At 40.3% G+C, this 19,493-nt stretch overlaps 1 protein-coding gene across 3 annotated transcripts in view; it reads left to right on the forward strand.

Moving 5' to 3' along the window:
- Nucleotides 1-19,493, forward strand: part of LOC115570869 (putative uncharacterized protein MYH16) — a 77,208-nt gene that overhangs the window by 32,488 nt on the left and 25,227 nt on the right. For 2 of the 3 annotated variants that reach the window (XM_030399644.1, XM_030399643.1), the window contains exons 2-5: nt 4,784-5,011; nt 6,417-6,521; nt 8,252-8,338; nt 10,326-10,471. In XM_030399644.1, coding sequence (XP_030255504.1) covers nt 4,784-5,011; nt 6,417-6,521; nt 8,252-8,338; nt 10,326-10,471 — 566 coding nt within the window. Of the gene's footprint in view, nt 1-253; nt 1,046-4,783; nt 5,012-6,416; nt 6,522-8,251; nt 8,339-10,325; nt 10,472-19,493 lie in introns of those variants that run through there. The other variant, XM_030399642.1, reaches the window with a different exon arrangement.

Below are 19,493 nucleotides of genomic sequence, written 5' to 3' on the forward strand. Positions count from 1 at the left end.
TATGAAAATGCCTCGTCTAGTCCTTGAGATTCACATTCAAGAAAAACATCCACACTTGGGTCTAAAGCACAATATGTCTCATTGTTCTTGCTCGGATGAATGCCGTGGCTTTGTGGGGGGACCATGTGGGTGTAGGCGCACAAGACATTTATGTCAATTATAATATAGACCGAGAGGAGAAAAGGCACTTTTGACTCTGGAATACTGCCCTTGATTTCTTGTCTCTCTGTGGTTGGGCTTTGATGGTACAGCTGAGGGCTGCGTCTCTGTGGCACAACGTTGAAGTCCTTTCTCCTGACCTGACATCCTACACCAACCACCATCCCTGTGGGACCCCCTTGGATCCCCTGAGAGTGGAGAGAGCCACCTGTTTCTGGGGGAGGAGACAACAGTAAGGAAGGAAAACTGGACCAAGCAGAGATTACCTGCACAGAGTGACTTGAAGCAGTAAAGAGGCTGTGGGCAGGCAGTACGTACGGTAAAATGAAGCGTCGGTGAATGGTTGATTGAGAGGAAAGAAAGAGAGACAGAGCAAGAGAGCAAAGCAAAAAAGCAAAGGCACACAGAGAGAGAGGGTTGAGAAAAAATAAGGTAGACGGATCAAGAAGAGGAGGGAAGGCAAAGGTGAGCAGAGCTGTTGATGTGCTGTGAGAGAGACGATCAGCTGGAAGAGCACAGAGTGGAGCACCATCACTGACTGAAGTACTGTTCCTCCTACAGAAGCCCACCTGGAACAACCAGAGCAGCTGTACGCAGAGCTAAGAAAGAGACAGAGGAGTGAATAATTAACTGTGCAGCAGCGTGGAAACACTGTCAGAAGAGGTGGGCGAGTTGGGACACTGCCAAACAGGTGAGCTCTGCAAAGTAAGAGAGCGTATAGACTGGAGTGAAGATGATGTCTGCAAGGCGCCGTCAGCGTTGCCACTCCCTCTCAGATGACTCTGAGGAAGCACATGGAAACCATACCAATCCTGGACCAGAACCAGAACCTGAAGAACTGGCTTGGGATAGCTATAGCACCACCCTGGAGCACAGATTAGCAGCCGTGGGTAACTCCTGCTGGTTTGTAATGACAGTTTGTGTAGCTGATTTGAGCATGAATGTTTGCCAAGTTGAAATTATGAATTCTCTGGTCAAAATAGTCTAAACAGACATTCAGTATCTCAAGTTGTCAATAAACCTATTTAACTGTAAGTAAATGTAGCTTGATTACATCTGAACCATTTACAAGGCTAAATGGTGCTGTTTAGGTACCAAGGCTAAATTAACATTTGCATTAAAAGTAGGGCTGTCAAACGATTAATTTTTTTAATCGAGATTAATCGCTTCTTGTCTATAGTTAACTCGCGATTAATTGCAAATTAATCGCAATTTTTTTTTCTGTTCTAAATGTACTTTAATGTATTTTTTTCATGTTCTGAATACTTTTAACAACATAAGAAAGGGCAAATATGCTTGCTTTATGAAAATGTTTTTTCAACACTTAAATCATTGCAGGAAAATAAAAGGCTAAAAAAATACCTCCTCACCCTAAATGGGATCAAAACATGGTGATGTCAGCTTTTGGCGAGGGGGGTGGTGGGCTCTCTGCATCTGCCATGTGACTTGCAAATTATATTTGAGACTCGATGTACTTCAATGGTAACTCATTTCACGTCGACAGTACATGCAGATAACTTTTGTCCTATCGACCGAACCATCTGGCAGTGTTTTGAAAGTGAATTTGCCGTTCATAAGTCCTTTCTCCATTTCCTTTCACTTTCGCTTTTCAGTCCACCGTGTTTTTCATGAACGCCAACCCTGCTTCTTCTTCTTCTGATTCCCTTTCTTATTCTTCTGCCACCCTCTGGATCAAGACTACAGGTGCCACCGACGGCCGTAAATCAAACAATGCGCGTTTCTTTTTTTTAAATGCCGAGCGTTAATCGCGCGTAAAAAAAAATTAACGGCGTTAAGAGGATGTTGCGTCAACGCGTTATTAATGTGTTAACTTTGACAGCCCTAATTAAAAGGCTAACTTAACTAGTCCTAACCTGGCGTGCCTGATGATTTGATACACAAATCTGGAAATATGTTGCTAGAAACAGTTTGGAAACGGGCCAGGACAAAAACATACTTTGCAGGTGATTGCACAAACCATCTCCTTCTATCAAGGGCTAGCTTTAGCAGAAAACACTGAAACCATCCTGTCCAGTAAGAAAAGCCTTCAGAGTCATTCTTTGCTCCTTTGTCAATTGAGTATACTCTCCAGTTCTGATTTAACTGATGCTCAAGCAGCTACGCTAACCCCATTGTTGTTTTAGAAAGGAACCTTCGATTCTCTCACTGTCTCATCTAAACCATGCCTGCAGCTGTCAGCAGCACCTGATTAGACACTGAAGAATTAAACCACTGTGTGTTTGGCCACAAATGCATAGCTTGTAGCCTTGAGATGGATTTGCGAGATGAAATGATCACGCTATTCCAGCTTTTGTTCTGTTCTCCACGTGGCTTAATACCACCAGGAGAGTATAAGAGGCGGAGCGTTATGCCTGCCTGTTGTTGTTGTCTTGCTCAGATTGTGTATTTCAAAAATTTGAAATTTGTACTTACACCATGGATGAGCAGGCTACATATTTTCTGTCTGTTTTATTTGCGTCTGTTATTAATGTTTAAGACTTCACAAATGTTTAAGACTTTAAATATATATTTTTTTAATTTACCGGATTCTCGATGCCGTTCCTGTGTCTGACTTCTTGCCTGGCTCGATCTACTATGTGCAGCTTGTAATGGCTGCTGTGTGCTCCATCAAAAGAGACATTTTGCGTTTTGCGCTGTGGTGCATCTGGTGGGACCACGAGCATGGTCTAGAACGGCTTCAATCAGTGTGGTAGCCGCACAGCGATGTAGATGTGCCTCGTGGAAACAGGGTTAGATGTTGCAGTAAATTATTCCACTGAGGAGGCACATATACCCGGACCTTGAAACATGAAATCTAACCATTATTAAGTAATTGATGACAATTTTCTTCTTAATTGTCTTCAAATCGCTAACATTATGATACCCTTGTATGTTTGGGCAGGGCTTAAACCTGAAGTGGGTTGTACACACCAGATGCTGTTTATTTCATGAGCACAAACTGAAAGATATCTGAGACATTTACTTAGATAACAATTCTAATAAATGTTCTGATATATAGTATATTAGGTGTACTGGGTACATGACAAAATGCATTCCAAACTTCCCAGAACAGAACAAAAAAAGTCACCTAATCATCTAAAACTCCTTTGCCTTTAGTAGATGTGACATTTTCAGTTACAACACTTGTCGATGTTCGAGTGTCAGAAATGTCAGGTTACTACATAGTATACTGCTGAGTAAATTATCCATTTTTCACAAGTCATGTAATAAAATAATAAATAAGGGTGACTTTGAAGACAGCAAATGTTTTCTAGCACAATACCTGAAAAGTGTGTCTTGTTCTGTACAACTACATCCTTTGTGTACGTGTGTGCGTGTTTGTGTGTCTTGTATGTGCATGAGCATGTGTACAGACACATGCATTTTTCTGTGTCTTTTGCGAGTTGAACCTGTGATTGATCTTGTTTTCTTGTCATATCTGCCAACACCTGTTCACTTATCACTTGGTGAAAATCCTCAAGGTGCAAATAACTTAGCACGAGGACACAAGGACGTGAGGAGGCTTCAGAAAAGGCAGGGAAAGAACTCAAGCCATGCACTTTTATGGAAATAAATGCAGATGGAAATGTGGTTGCCTGATCATTTCACAAATGCCCAGATATTTGGGTATGCTATTAGCTCGTTCCAAATGCCTTGCCCATGATGACTGGTCCAAAAGAAAGTAACAGTTACCAGAGCAGGCTCTCACAATCAGGTCCTTTCACTCCCGTTATGGATCGGCTGTTGACTAAGTGATCTGGTGTTTGGTCGGACTTGCTTATCAAGTCAGAACTGTACGTCACTATGTTGCCTTTTCAGCTGTACTATAATAAGGCAACTGCAAATACATAAAGGGAAGGTTTCTTCTGACTTGAGGGAGGATAAGTTTCATCTTGTGGCACAACCTGTGGTAAGATCATCTTTGTATGACCTAATTGTCTCTTTGCTTCAGCCACTTTTATTCAGCTAATCTCTTAATCAATGCTTGAGCCTCCTGTCTTTTACTAAAGCTCTCTGGTTTTTGTACCTCATTTGACCTCACTCTATTTCGCTCTGTAAACTACTTCAACTCTTCACCAAAACTACAGTCTGTTTACAGTTTGATTATTGAAATTAAAGTATTAATTCAACAATCATAATATTGTGCAGTTGCATTGTGCAATTAAGTTGCAGGGAGATATCATTATGTTATTGCACAAGCAACTAAGAGAAATGGATTTAAAGATTGGATAGATTTTTTTGACCTTTCAGGAATATAACACAAAAAAAATTGCAAGCATGTACGCTGGCAGTGTTGTCAAAAGTACCCAGAAGTCATACTTAAGTAAAAGTATAGATATAATGTTAAAATATTATGGTGAAAGTGAAAAAGCACTTAAGTAAAAGGCTTTAACTAGCTAAGATTTTACCAGGAAGTGTTGTATGGTACATGACTGAAAAGATATTGTTTAAATATAAATATATATATATATATATATATATATATATATATATATATATATATATATATATATATATATATATAAATGTTACACATGGTATAAATACCATGTGTAACAAGGCATCACATTCATTATTGTATGTAGATCCATATCTAACTGTTCATCTCTTTGTTGTCCTCCAGGAGCAGGAGAGTGCCCAGGCGTCTGAGCAGCACTGTGTCCAGCTGGAGAAGGCCCAGCGTGAGCTGGAGCAGCAGCTTTCAAGCCTGTCAGACCGTCTGCAGGAGGAGGAGGCCCGCTCATCCCAGCTGTCCGTCCACAGGGATAGTCTGGAGGTCGAGTGCAGCGGCCTCAGAAGAGACCTGGATGAACTGGAGAGTGCCCTGACTGTGGCTGAGCAGGGAAAACAGGTAACATTATGTGATCTTCACCACAGGTTAACCTCCTGGTACTGATGCTTCCCTTCAGTGTTCTGTCACAAAGACCAACTGTTGAAAGATCTGTAAGTAGAACTATAAGTGGAGTGCTTGAAAAAGGACGGAGACATATTTACTGTTTCAAGTGATTATGACGAGTGTAATTTAACTAAGAACGTAGAAATGTTCCGAAATATGACTTATGGATCCATCACATATTCAGTCCCAACTCTGGGACTCTACAGCAAACTTGAAAACATCAGCACATATTATTTATCTAACTCCTGTGTGATAACGTTCAGGTGACAATTAAATGTCCTGCCTCCTGCCTGATGAAGCAGTTTTTCTGTGCTGTCTCTGCTGTAGACACTAACAAGCAGAGGCTGCTCTGACATCTCCATCACAGCCCCTCATCAAGCCCTTTATCTGTTTCACTGAGGTGTATTAAAGGATTATGATGCTATCTTTGTTAAGGAATGCCACAAGAATGTGCTCTACTCACAATACTGTATGTGAGGATGGAGACAGAGTTTTCGGTGGTGCAGGGTGGTCTTGATTTAGCCTCTGCAATTGTATACAGATTAATCTGATCTGGTCCACAATGTTAAGACCTGATACTTCAGGTTTATGAATGTTTTCTTGGCTAATAGGTCTCCCTCGAGGAAGAGATCATGTAGGAGAGATTTGCAAGAGGACTCTGTCATACTCAGTGCAACAAGACCAGACCTGTTTGATAGCAGAGTTGACATGGGGCTTTGAAAAATGTACATGAACATGTCTTATATTTGTGGAATGTTGTCACAACAGTGATTTTGACTGCGTTTGATCCAAAGCAACTAACGCTTGGAGCAGAGTTCACTCATCTGTTCACCCTGAAATTTATTGTAAAACAGATATTTGCTGCCCTTTTTGAAGAATAGGCATAGAAACTGGCACCACCACATATCTTTCCCTCAGTCAGCTGGTCCACATTTACAGTCCAGCACTTTAGCAGATTTTAAACTCATGTCTCATTAGGTCCTCATGTCTTCAATAGGAGACAGAATTCCATACACAAATAAAGCTTTGATGTCCATAAGAGAGAAGCAAAATAATGACATCTGTTTCTGTCATGAAAGGAGATAATTGTTTTACGGTGCGGCTGCAAAGTCAGAGTCTGCGGATTAAAACTTCTGTAATCACAAGCCATCATGGCTGTTTGCCTGAGAGGAAAACATAAATAACCATAGAAAGAAGTGTTTTAACAGGGGTACATTAGGACAGATGCTCAGAGATGTCACTTAGCATTCATTTTTTAGATGTTGGATTGGTGATTCAAAATATGTTTTCTCTAATATAATATGAAGACACAGAAAATATAGATTTTAAAGCCGATTATCTTTTGTCTGTCTCTTCCTAGTCATCAGACAGTCAGGTAAGGAAGCTGTCAGAGCAGCTTTTTCAGAAGGACGAGGTGGTGCAGAGGCTGCAGAAGGAGAAGGAGCATCTGGTGGAGCTCAGCCAGGTGAGTGATGTTAAGGTTCAGAGTAGGACATTACTGTACAGTGTGCAGTCATCCTGGTTTGAAGGACAAATTGCTGCGATGCTTTTAAAGGGTTACTTAGCCAATTTCACACAGTAAATTGTTTACAGGTCATACATGTGTATAGGCAATACACATAGAAAAAAAAAAAAACCTGCAGTCAGCCTGTAAAAACAACCCCTTATATTTTACGGTGGTTAGCAACTCAACATTAATTCAAATTTCTACTTTTGCACATTATGTGACATGAAGATTGAGATTTGTTATAGTGAGGTGCGTCCAAACAGTTCCCAAAACTTTGAGATGACATGTTCCAGTCCACGCCCAGCCAGTCTAATGCAGCCTGTAGTGAAACAGCAAATGCAACAACTACCTGCACATGTAGGCCTTAAAACAGACCCATTCAACTGGGGTTTGAATAACTCTGTTTATTGCCCATTAAAAAAAAAAATTCCTTTGTCCCTTTGGTAATTTTGTTTGTCAGTTTATTTGGCTGTTCATTAGTTATGTCTGTTGCTAAGAATAAAATGTTCATATTACATTAGAACGTTTTAGCCCAAGCTGTTTAAGCAGAGGGAATTTATGAGAATCAAAGCGACAGTCTACTTCTAAGATTAAAAGGTGCATTGTTTTTTTTTTTTATCCTGCATTTTTGTTTACATAGTTTATTTTTGTAACAACTAAGCAGAAGGAAAAAAAAAGATTGTCTTAAAGCTAGATTCCTAACCTTACAAGTCAGAATAGTGGAATGTAAATGGAGGGGCCCTTGGCACTTTTCAAGCCTGGCCCCTCTAAAAAACTGTAGATTTATTCTGTTGTGTTAAGTTGTGCTTGAAAGTTCTGGAAACAGCCAAGTAGACCTTGAGTTTGTTTTTTTCCTTTTTTCCTTTTTTTTCCATCTACTACTACTACCATCTATCTACTGTACTGTATACATAATGTACTGCTGTAATGTATACCACAAAGTCAGCTATAATTCAGATTTAAGTCATGCTCAGTGTAAACTACACCAATACTTAGACAGCATGTCATGCTGTTACAGTGTATTTGTGATTGTTTATTAGTGTAATCAATAGCCTCGTCCCATTTATCAGAGTATATAGAGATACCTCACTTGCTGCTTGACTGAGAATGAAGTATAAGTTTGGGAAAGTAGAACCATATGGCCTGAGGACCTGCCAAAAGTGGCACTCGTGATAAATGTGCTCGCCATCGCACAGCACTCTCCACTTTGAAAAGCAGAGCAGATGTTTTGAGATCTATAGAAATTTTAACCCTTTATAACCTCGTCAAATTGAATGGCAGCTACAGTATAAGAGGCCCTGCACACAAACCTCTGCCAGATGCTTCGACAAACAGTAGCATTTGTTGAATGTTTGCGAGATTAGGGATTTTAGCCTAAAATACAAACAGAAGCTCATAAAAAACACAAAATGAATTGATTGAGCTGTTTCAGTGAGTTTAGGCGCAGTCACTGAGTTTGACGTCCCAACACTTTTGTTCCCAGTGGATGGATTAAACAGAGAGAAAGTCTCTGATACATCAGATCAAACTGGAGATGACTTCTGACATTTACTTTGCAACCAAACAACCCCCGCCTTTCCACGGCCAATGTGGCAGACAGATGGATATGAGGCAGTGCTATGGAGGATGTGTGATTGAGGGACACATGTGCAGCCCAGGCGGAGAAATCTTGTTTTTCCCCCCAACAGCAGGCCATTGAGGACCTGCAGTGTGAAGAGGAGAAGGTGAACCTGCTGACCAAAGAGAAAACCAAGTTACAGTTGCAAGCTGAAGATGTAAGTTCATATTCTTTAGTTTTCCTCATACTATACAATATGTCTTTTTCTATTTTTAACTGAAATGTAGTGTCTCGGTCTGTTTTGTCAGGGTGATATTTGATATCTCTACATTTTTAACTGTACTATGGTAAAATTTTATATTAATTCTTCCATATGCCACATAGGAAAGGTGCAATATGTCAGAATTGGCCGCTGGACGAAGGTCACCCAAAACAAATTACTGCAGCAGAACCAGAGTACTGCTGCTCACAGTCCACCTTATTCCTAGCCCCCATGATGCCTTGCAAGATTATGGGCTAGACTTAAGATGCATCCTGTCACTGAACCGAAACAGCTGTCTTGCATGGTACCAAGATGCCCATTTTAGATTGATTGTTAGGATGGATCATTCATTCGTGAAAATGTAGATTAGCTACTTTATGGAGTAAATACTGCTAACATTATCATGGTTGCTTAGCTAGCCCACCTAGCTAACACTTCTAAAGCTTTGAAAGTGCCACCATTGTTTCAATGCTTTTTAATTAAGAGTTAGTTCCGCAGAGCACCAGTAATTATCGCCCTAATCGTTTCCCCACTAAGCTTCCTAGTGACATCACTGAAGAACTTGTGGATACTCTTTACCGTTTGCTAGCTCAGTGAGCCATAAAGCTAGTGGCTCTATTAACTGACATGGGTCATATATTGACGCATCTACGGAGAATTATCAACAGAATCTGCAGTTCAGCTTTATGGTGTGCTCTAGTGGCTTTAGCTCATTGTTTTGGTTTTACAGTCTGTACCTGTACTGTGTTGGTTCAGTCAAATGGCTCTCAGCAGCCTTGTTTGCAGCCATAGCAGGCTGCTCTGTTGAACTTAAAGAACCAGTTCAGTTTAACTTAGTTTTGGTCCAAATAAATGCTAATGTTGCTATGTGTCTGTTGGATATGTAAATCGAAAACATTTAGTTAACTTTACTGTATTTAGTGATACTAAAAACGATTACAAATGATTGTTGTGTATTCAGCTAGCTGAAGTGACGCTAAAATGTGTCAGTCTCTGACAAGGTAAGACCTAGTGTAACAGTGCTTGTACTTGTAGTTGTTAATTGTAAAAAAAAAACTTTTAATTTGATGGAGCTATGATACAGCACTTAGAATGATGAAGCTAAGGTGTTAGCAAACAGTAACTTATTCACAAAATCAGCAGAAATGGAATAGCCTTAGCAATCGGATGGAATTACAATTCTAGCCGTACTAGAAATTTTAATTCATATTCACACGATTCTTTTAGCTTTGTTTTGCCCTCCACTGGACATTTCTAAATGTCCTCTATGTTCACTGGCTGTTGGCTAACTTCATGTCTGCTATTTGGTGCTGGTCAGGAACAGGAACAGTTGATTTAACTGATGTCTTTTTTTTTCTTTTTTTGTGCTGACAATGCCCATCTGCTTTTTACTGTAGCATTTTAAAAACCACACAGCTGATCTAAAACTAAGTAAACAGAAGTTGAAATGAAATACTTTAACAGATTATTGTGTATTGTGTATTGTATGTATATATATATTAAATATACATTTTAATTAAAGCTCAGGATGAGACTAATATATTGCTCTAAGCTTTGCATCCAACAGAAGCACACATGCTGCTCACATTAAATGCAGTAGTAATACTAAGGTCATGAACTGACTGACACAGTAATATGAGCAGTGGAAACTTATGGTTATTTAACTTAATTGTAACTCTGTTAGCCAATAGGCCTTGGCAAATATGCTGAAACACTGAATACATGTAATTTTATGTCTCAAAAATGTCAAATGTAATAAATGGTGGATATAAAAGATATTGATTACTGGCACAAAATACTTAGCCATTGGAAATTGGAAATCAGTCACAGCCTTCAAAATCAGAGATGAACCCTTCCTTTTAACTTTACCTTTTAATGCTGTATCATATTGTGATCATTGTATTTTACATCTTGACCTACCTTTCACGTTGTCTGTGTTCAGTTGGAGTACCGACTGGAGCAGGAGCACCGTCAGTGTGGTGAGCTGGAGAAGAGCAGGAGGAAACTGGAGGGTGACAGCAGATCTACACAGGAGAGCCTGGGAAAAATGGAGAAGAACAGGAGTGGACTGGAAGACCTCATCAAAAGGTCAAAGACACACACACACTAATGTCATAGATGCAGTACATGACGAGTGCTATTGTAAGCTTGCAAAACAAAATAGAGCATCACATCTAGCAAAACTGTTTTCAGCCTACACAGCAAAAAATTCACTTGAAGCTGACATTAAATTCTTGTGTTAAAGCTATTTTTAGCTGGCTGCAGATTGGTAATGTGTTTCCCATAAAGCAAGACTTTTACATATATCAGAGTATTTTTACACTGTAGTATTTCACTGTGGTACTTGTTTGACCCAGCGGATTGAGACTTTGGGTACAAGCCTGCCATTGCGTGCATGTTGCAGGCAGCATCACTCCTCAAACTAGCCATCAGTACTTACCTGACATGCCAGATGCTTTGTTGCACGTAAACATCTGGAAAGGCTCCACAAGATATTGCTGAGGGGAGGTACTATCACTATCTCTCTATCATTGTCTATCCTGGGCAGTGTTGGGGGTAAATGGTTACAAAGTAATTCATTCGCGTACTCAGATTACTTTTTTCTTGGGACGAGTAACGTGACCTGTTAGTTCTGCAGTTCTAGTTATTGGGTTAGTTTTTCATAAAAGTAATCTGTTACTGAAAAAGATTGCTGCCATCCACTGCGCCCATTAAGAGGCTTTTTAGCCTTGGAAGTTTTGTCCTTACCCCCAGAAAGCCTCTGCCCAGTTTGCTAGCAGAGTAAAGATGTAGATGTGGTAATACTGAGTCTGTCATTCCTATTATTAGGCTGTAGAGTTACTGATTGTGGGCCGTAAAGCAGGCTACAAAATGACGGCAGAGTCAATACATCCAAAAGTACATGTGCAGTTGGCTAAATGCCGTCTGGACAATATAACCCAATTGCGGCAAACCACAATTTCTTTTTTTGGTAACTCTAAATTACTCTAACACCTTACTTTTCTCCGTGGCAAATGCAGTAATGTAACAATTTACTTTTAATGGCAGAAATCTTGTAATGTAATGAGTTAATTTTAAAGTAAGGTAACCCAACACTGTTCAAGGGCTGACTTCATCAGATCATGGGGAGAGTGTGTCCAGCAGCAGAGCCTGCTGGTAAATCAAACTCATACTGAAGATGGTCTACCAGCTATGCTAGCCTCTTGAGGAGACACCATTGTTGTTTTCAAACAAAGAGTCTCTTGCTGGTTGTCACACCTAAACCACACCCATGTAGCTGCCACTAGTTCCTCACAGGACAACTACTGTGTGTTAAGCTACAAGCCCATAGCTTGAGGCCTGGAAAAAATTGATTTGCAAGAACACATGATCACTAACCAATCTGCCTTGCAAGGTAACTGTACTATGGTAAACAACACCAAAAACCAACAAGCTACCTGCCTGCACATTGCTACACAAACACTAACCTGGTCGGTAATGGTACAAACAAGCGGTGGTGATTTAGCCATTTTCATTAAGTATCCCCCAACATTATTTTGCAGGGGTAGCATAGCAGCATGCTGGGCTTTACACCGTCCAAGGCGATTGTGATGGTTTAAAGAAATAAAAACAAGCCAGAGTGTTTATTTCCCCTATACCAAAATCAGAATTGGTTCAATCAGAATTGTTTTCCGTTGCTGAACAATGCTGTGGAGATAAATCTGGCTGTGTGAGAATGCCATGGCACTAGCAAATGAAAATGTGCCTTAACACAACCCTTCATCTCCCGGGAGATTTAATACCTGGTGACAAACAGAAAACATAGTAAACAAATGCATACAGGGAACCCACCTAAACGTCTATGGTGTCATTATTTTAAACCACATATCTTTGATATTCTTTTATATTAAACCCAGCCTCCTGTTAGAAAATGTTTTTTCTTTGGTTGAAAGTTTTGAGATAGTGATTTTAAGGGGCGGGGCCATGGACATCACAAATGGTTTAGAAGCCAATCCTGGTCCAATTTAGCATCCACAAATGTAATGTAAACTTAAAGCATCCTACACTGTGAGTGGACTTAAGAGTGAAGTTAAAGACATCTTGTGTCCAGAAGGAAAACTCAATTATATATTCAGGATTGTTTTAATGACGGTGTCAAAAAAAAACGTATCAGAAAGAAATTATCAGTCGAACTGCAGTGTTTTATATACATCTTAAAACATGTCTGCAAGGGATATGTAAATGATAACAGCCTGGTTTTGTAAACATCAGCATGCTGTTTACACTTTACTGAGCCACATTACAGGATTTTTTCTTTCTTCTTTTAAAGTTCAGGTCATCATAATTCTGAGTAATTCTCTTTAATTTGTAATCAGTCATGAAGTGGTAAACTGTACCCTCAAGTCAGTGATCAGAAGGGAAAAACACCAACATAAACATGGAACATTTTCAGAAAGTATCAGAGATGGACAGAGTACTCGACCCCAGTACTTGAGTAAGAGTACAAATACTACTGGTCAAAATTTACCCCGTTACAAGTAAAAGTAGCTCAGTCGACATGTTGCTTGAGTAAGAGTAAAAAAGTACTTGCTTTTAAAGGTACTTAAGTAAAAGTAAGAGTAAGAGTAAATTTCTTATTTTTCACATCAATGAATTACTATAATTTTTTCTAAATGAATTTAAGGACCTTTTAACTCTTGTTTCTGAGAATTAACTCTTTGAAACAACCTGCACTGATGTGCTTGCTTTTAGAACCACAATGTTATATAAAGCCTGCAGAAACACCTGTAAAAACAAATCAAATGAATGGGATCACAGGAGGACAGCACAGTGATGTTGATAGGTTTTCAATGTAGTGAGTCCCCGGGACACACAGGTGGTGAGTTGAGTGCGTCCCTGGGAAATTCAATGGGTCCCGACTCCCCAGTTAAGAAAATGTATTTCTTTCTTATATTATTCTATTTCTTAAATTTTATTGAGTGTTAAACTCCTTTGATGGTGGTATGATATGGTTATAATAAACGGATATATTCATGTATGTTCAAAATGTATCTGAAATTAAACAAATTAAATTCCAAATCTGAAAAGTTTATTGTAAAACAACTGTCACAGTGGCATGACATATGACAGTAACAAAATGTCGGCTGGCCTTCAATATAGTTTTCATCACCACCATCGGATTATGTTTTATTTATTTCATTACAGCACGTCCCCTAAACGTTAAAATATAATCGACACAAATGAGCACAGCATCGAGCAGTAGAAACGTGGGTTTATTTACTATGAAGTTTGTATTTTTAATTGTTGAAATCAGAGGTGTAGCAAGCTTTTCAAATGTGCGGGGGATGGATGTGGTGGTGGTGGTGGTGGTGGTGTTTTTTTAAAACAATTTTGGGTTGGGGGGTGATGATAAATGACACTTAAATATTACATCTGTGTCTTTAATAACCACACCCTGACATGTAAATGTGACATCTGTCTTGATTTGTTTAATTATAGTATTTATAATAGAAGCCTACTGAAACTGTACTTTTTCTTTTTTACCATTAAATGTTATTTTATACATTATCATATTTTATAATGTTCTGTCATGGACTATGTCACTTCACTGCTAACAGAAAAGAGAGCTGCTCACTGCCAGTTGCAGCTTCGTATCTTGATCTGCAGTCTTTGTTAATTTTTTGTCATGATTGTTATTATTAGTACTTAGATTATCAAAAATCTCTGTTACATGTCAGGATGTGGTTATTATAGACATTAAATATTTAACTGTCATATGTCATCACAGTAACAGCGTAACATACATTAGCAGCTGTAAACACATAAAAACATTATAAAACACATCATGTGGTTTGGTGTCGACTTGTATACTGAACGTATCAGCAGTAATCCACGTTTATAATGATCAGAGAACGTTACAGACATTGTTTTTGGTTGCTCTCCGTTTCCAGAGAATTCACAGAGAAGCTGGAGAAATTTGTGACATTTTCAGCCCGGATTTTTGTGAGGAGGGAATTAAACGCCTGTCCCAAATAAACGCCTGGTCTGTTAAGTGGTTGAAACAAATACACGCCCGGATATTATTTGGTATTTTACGGTAGATCCCGCCTCATCAGCACGAGCTGAACAATAAATCTAACATAGCAAGAGAGGCGGGACTTAAGGCAGAACAGCCAATCATCAGCCAGTCAGTCCCAAAGCCGGTGTCATGTTTGAAGCAGCAACAGGAGAGGGAGGGGGAGAGGAGGCAGCTGCAGCGAGAGCAGACACAGAGCAGTAAGGCGTTTGAGCAAAACAGCGGACTGCAGAAAAAGTGTGGGTGTTGAACCCTCTCACCGGGAAAAGTGTGGGTGTTAACACACACATCCCCCACGGATGCTTGTTGAAAGGAAATCAGCGGTGACGGGCTTGTTGTTTTGGTAGCGGCCAAATTAGCATGTCGCGATACTTTGTACAGGGGACCACGTCTGCGCCGAGTAGATGCACAGAGGGTTGAAACAGCGCTTGTCCGGTCTGCTAACAACAAGGTTTCTTTTGCCAGTTACTGTGATTAAACACGAGTTGTTTAATGTTCACAATGAATCGTTTTTCATGGGAAAAATGAGGTGCGTCCCCGGGACGCATGGATAGTGAGTTTAGTGCGTCCTTTCAGATTTTAATGTGTCAGGGACGCAGGACGCGTACCTAGCAACATCACTGCAGCAGATGTTGCAGATGCAGATGTTTATTAACAATCATTAAAACTGTAACCAAATGAACCTGCACCGTCCAACTAACTCTCTATCATTTAGCTAAGTTGGGAACTGGAACCCCCTCAGAGACCAATGTTGTCCCCAGACCACTGGTTGAGAATCACTGCTTTACAAAAAACTACATCTGATGCAGCCATTGTCGCGGTTTTGTGTCGACAAACGCAGTCGAGAGCGTGGCTACTTTGGTGGTATCCTTATGGGGAGGGATGACGTATTTCCGCTTTTACGTCGATCCCAGTGGAGAGCGTGCACTGTGTGCACATAGGTTTCCTTCTTTCCTCCTTAGCTTGTGTCCAACAGTATTTTAGAAAAAAAAAAAAAAAAAAAAAAGAGCAGACCTGAAAGTAACGAGTACTTTTCAGCCTTCGTAGACATTAACTCGAGTAAAAGTAAAAATATTTGTCTTGGAAATGTATTCAAGTAAGAGTAATAAGTACCAAAGAAATCTAATACTCAAGTAAAGTACAAATCCTCTGGATATGTACTTAAGTACAGTACTCAAGTAAATTTACTCCGTTACTGTCCACCACTGGAAAGTATAGGTTAATGCCAGCTATGTTAGTCTAACATTCCACCATAAACATTTTTATCAGCCTACAAAAAAATTGAACTCAAAAATACAACTCGTGCGTGAGACAACAGGTCTTGATGTTCTGTTGAAATGAGAGCTGCTGTGATCATATCTGATATGAAGCTCCTGTCCCGGAGCAGAAAAGCTTGGACTAGGAGGCTCTGATGTGTTGCATACCTGCTCAACAGTCCAGTCATCGCCGCTTTAAATCTACACCCTCCAGGGATTCACTATCATCCCAACATGTAGCTATCTGCCCTCAGTAATATGAGAACAAATGAAATCATTCACTGTACTCTACCTCGCAGCAACAACTAACTGAAGACAGGAACCAACTGTCAAAGAAAACATACACACACTTAACACACACCGGTCACTGAGCAATAACATCTGATTTATGAAGTCAAACTTGTTCTGTTGCGTGATCCTCTTTCACTGTGAACATTAATAAAGTGAGTGACTCACCTAGTTGCTAAGGTGTTGTGTTGTCCAAACAGAGAAAATATCAAATCTGTCACTCAGCTGTAAACGCAATGAACCTTCATTGGCAGGAGGTTTTGATTAAATAACATGTTGCAAAAGCATAAACCTGTACACTGAAGGAATAATGCATACAACCAATACATAAATATTTTGGATACTCGGTACATGGAACAAAATCAGAATCAGTGAAAGAACTGCAACATTCTGTGTATTACAGTATATAGAATTAAAATAGAAAAAAAGAACTGATGAAATCATTTTACATGTCTTGCTTTGTCACAAAAACATGATTGCTATTTTTTGAATATATTTTGTATCCATCAGGGCAGTTTGTGTCCTATTAAAGCTAAAGTTAATCGAAAATCAAAAATACATATTTTTCCTCTAGCCTGTAGTGATATGCATCAATCTAGTTTGTTCTGTGTGAGTTGCACAGTTTTAGAGGTATCAGCTACAGCGATGTTGGCCTTTAATCTAATATAAGGGAATTAAATGCCATTCAAAGTGCCCCTCAAAGAAATATTTGAAAAACTCAACAGCAATGTCTTTTTCCACAAATTATGACCCTGTTACTCAAGATAATCCACAGACCTTGTTGTGAGCAGTTTCATGAAGGAACCATTTTCTTCCCACCAAACTACATCCACCAGCTGTATCACCTCAAGGAGTCCACATCTATTCAAGGACGAGAGACTCGTGCTTGTGACGTGGGTGCAGGATGTAGACATAAATGGCTCCTTCCTAATCTGATCTGCAGCTTTAGCTAGCTTAGTTAGCTTAGTCAACTATCCTTCTGTCCATGTGTAGATAACATGTAGCGGACACAGCTCAGCAAAATTATATTTCACAACAAGGAGATCTGAGGTTTTCATACAAACTGATTCCTCCCCATTTAACAACCACAATACTATCATTATTGATGCCATCCAAACTGGAGAGTATGACTACTCCCAAGGAAAGATAAGTTTTACAAGAGAGGCCTGGTGAGATAACCAGGACCAAAAGGACAAATGGCTGATAATCACATGTCACCTCAGGGACACCACCCAGAGTCTGCCATCAAGAGATTTCCGTCCATCGCATTCAATGCTGTGGGTTCCAACTAAGGTCAATTCCTGCCCAGCCTTCGCAGCTCAAAGAAGACACAAACCATTTTTCTCAAACTACTCATGACTGGGATGATGTGAAAATAATGTAATAATAATGTTATTGACAGTAATACAACCTCCAAATTCCACAACTTCCTTCAGTATTAGTTACTAGAATCTTTATTGGTGTATATACAAGCAATTTGTTTTCCACCCTTGCTCTCAAGTCCCTCACAGTGCTCAACCCCTGGCACCAGCTTTTCCCATTGTCCACCTCAACTCCTCATGCTCTTCTAGGCTCAGTCCAATGGTGTTGTCCTGAGGGCATTCTATCTTCCGGGGCACACAAATGCAGCAGCAGATCTACTGTCACAAGGAGGTCGCCATCCTGGCAAGTGGTGCCTGCACCCACACATAGTGGGCCAGATATGGCTTTGCTTTGGACTGGTGGAAGTAGACCTTTTTACAAGAGCAGAGAACCCTTACTGTCCTTTGTGGGCATCTATGCATGGTCCCTCAGACGCCCTGAGCCTTTCATGGCCTCATGTGAGACAGCATACATTCCCTTCCCTTCCTCTTCTACTGGTCTCCTCTTGGTGGCACCGAACTGGCCACAGAGACCTTGGATTGCAGAGGTCAACAAGATGCTGGAGAGCCACTTGTGGCAGCTTCCAGGTAAATGGGATATGCTGTCCGAGGTGCAGGGCAGGATTTGTCATCTGGAGCACCAGACTCTGAGGCTTTATGTATGGCCCTTGAATGGCAGCGTTTGCACTCACATGGCCTAGACAGGGAGATGGTGGACACCTTGCAGGCCTCATGGGCCCTTTCCACTCAGCTACAGTACAGTGTAAAGTGGAGTGTTTAGCAACTGGTCCCATGTTAAGGGGGATGATCCCTCAACTTGCCACATTTTGGTAATTCTCTCCTTCCCTAAGCACTTTCTTTGCTGCGAAGAATCAACTCTCAGTTGTAACCTTGTCTCAGGTTTGTGGAAGGAGACAGAAGGGTCTGCCTTCTACCAAACCCTGCTTTTCAACTTAAGGTCTTGGCCAGGAATCACGTCTCAAGGCCTGTGGTCCTAGAGACCTTCTATCCTCCACCACACCTTTCTGCAGAGGCTGAGAGACTTCAAGTCTTGTGGCCTGGGAGGGCCCTCATGCTCTAAATTGTCTGCACAAAGTCCTTCCACACTACATAAGCTTTTTGTGTAACATGGAGGATCCACATTGGGCAGACCTATTTCAAGGCAGCATCTGGCCTATTGGTTAGTGGATCTAATCGCTCTGGCTTATGTATATGCAGGAGTGGACCCCCATTTTTTAGGATTGTGGCACATTCTACTAAGGGAATAGCTGAGTCGTAGGTGCTTTTTCAGGGCATTGGGCATCCTCATCTTCTTTCACCAGGTGTTATTGCCTGAACCTGGCTTCATCAGCTGTTCCCTCCTCTGTTCTTGTGGTCATAGGGGATTACTGAGTTTTACGTTGCTTGCCTTGTCTGGGCCCTTTTTTTGTTTATACATTCCAGATCACTTGGAGCTGGAGTCTTGCCTGCCTTCCCAGTCAGTAGAAAGCGAGGAATGTGTTGGTGTGTGTCACACATAAAGTGTGCAGCAAGTCACACTTCTTGATTTTGACTGATAACGTGAGAAATTATTGATTCAATAAAATGTTTCCTCTTCGGAGGTGGTGCCCCTAAACAGTGCAAAGTCATTGAGATTCCACCCAACACACTTCCTTCTGTACAATTACAGATGGTGGGTGAAAAAATTGTTCCTACATGAAACTGTTCACAAGGTCAGTGGATTATCTTGACTAATCAGGTCATGATTTGAAAAACTCTCATTGCTGTTTAGTTTTTCAAATGTATTTCTTTGAATGGTTGCCATCTATTTCCATCATGTTGGAAAGAGGGCAGACATCTCTACTGCTGATATCTCCAACTCACAACTCAGCAACTCACACCCAAACAAACAATGTGTGAAGCACTGCAGGTAAGAAGAAAAATGTATTTTTGATTTTGGGGTGAACTGTCCCTTTATTGGACATATATTTACATATATTTGGGGACATTTTCCAAAGTTTTTCCAAAATCATTTCAATTGGGCATTAGGCATTCAACACCACTTCAGTAGCCAATCACCGAAGTTGGCTGAATTAAGGTGTTACAGTGCAACTGTCAATTGAGACTGTTGAGAGTGAAGCTGAAAGTCTTCTACTTAGTAATCAGACATG

The sequence above is a fragment of the Sparus aurata genome, chromosome 20 (assembly GCF_900880675.1).
Source record: "Sparus aurata chromosome 20, fSpaAur1.1, whole genome shotgun sequence".
NCBI classification, from domain to species: Eukaryota; Metazoa; Chordata; class Actinopteri; order Spariformes; family Sparidae; genus Sparus; species Sparus aurata.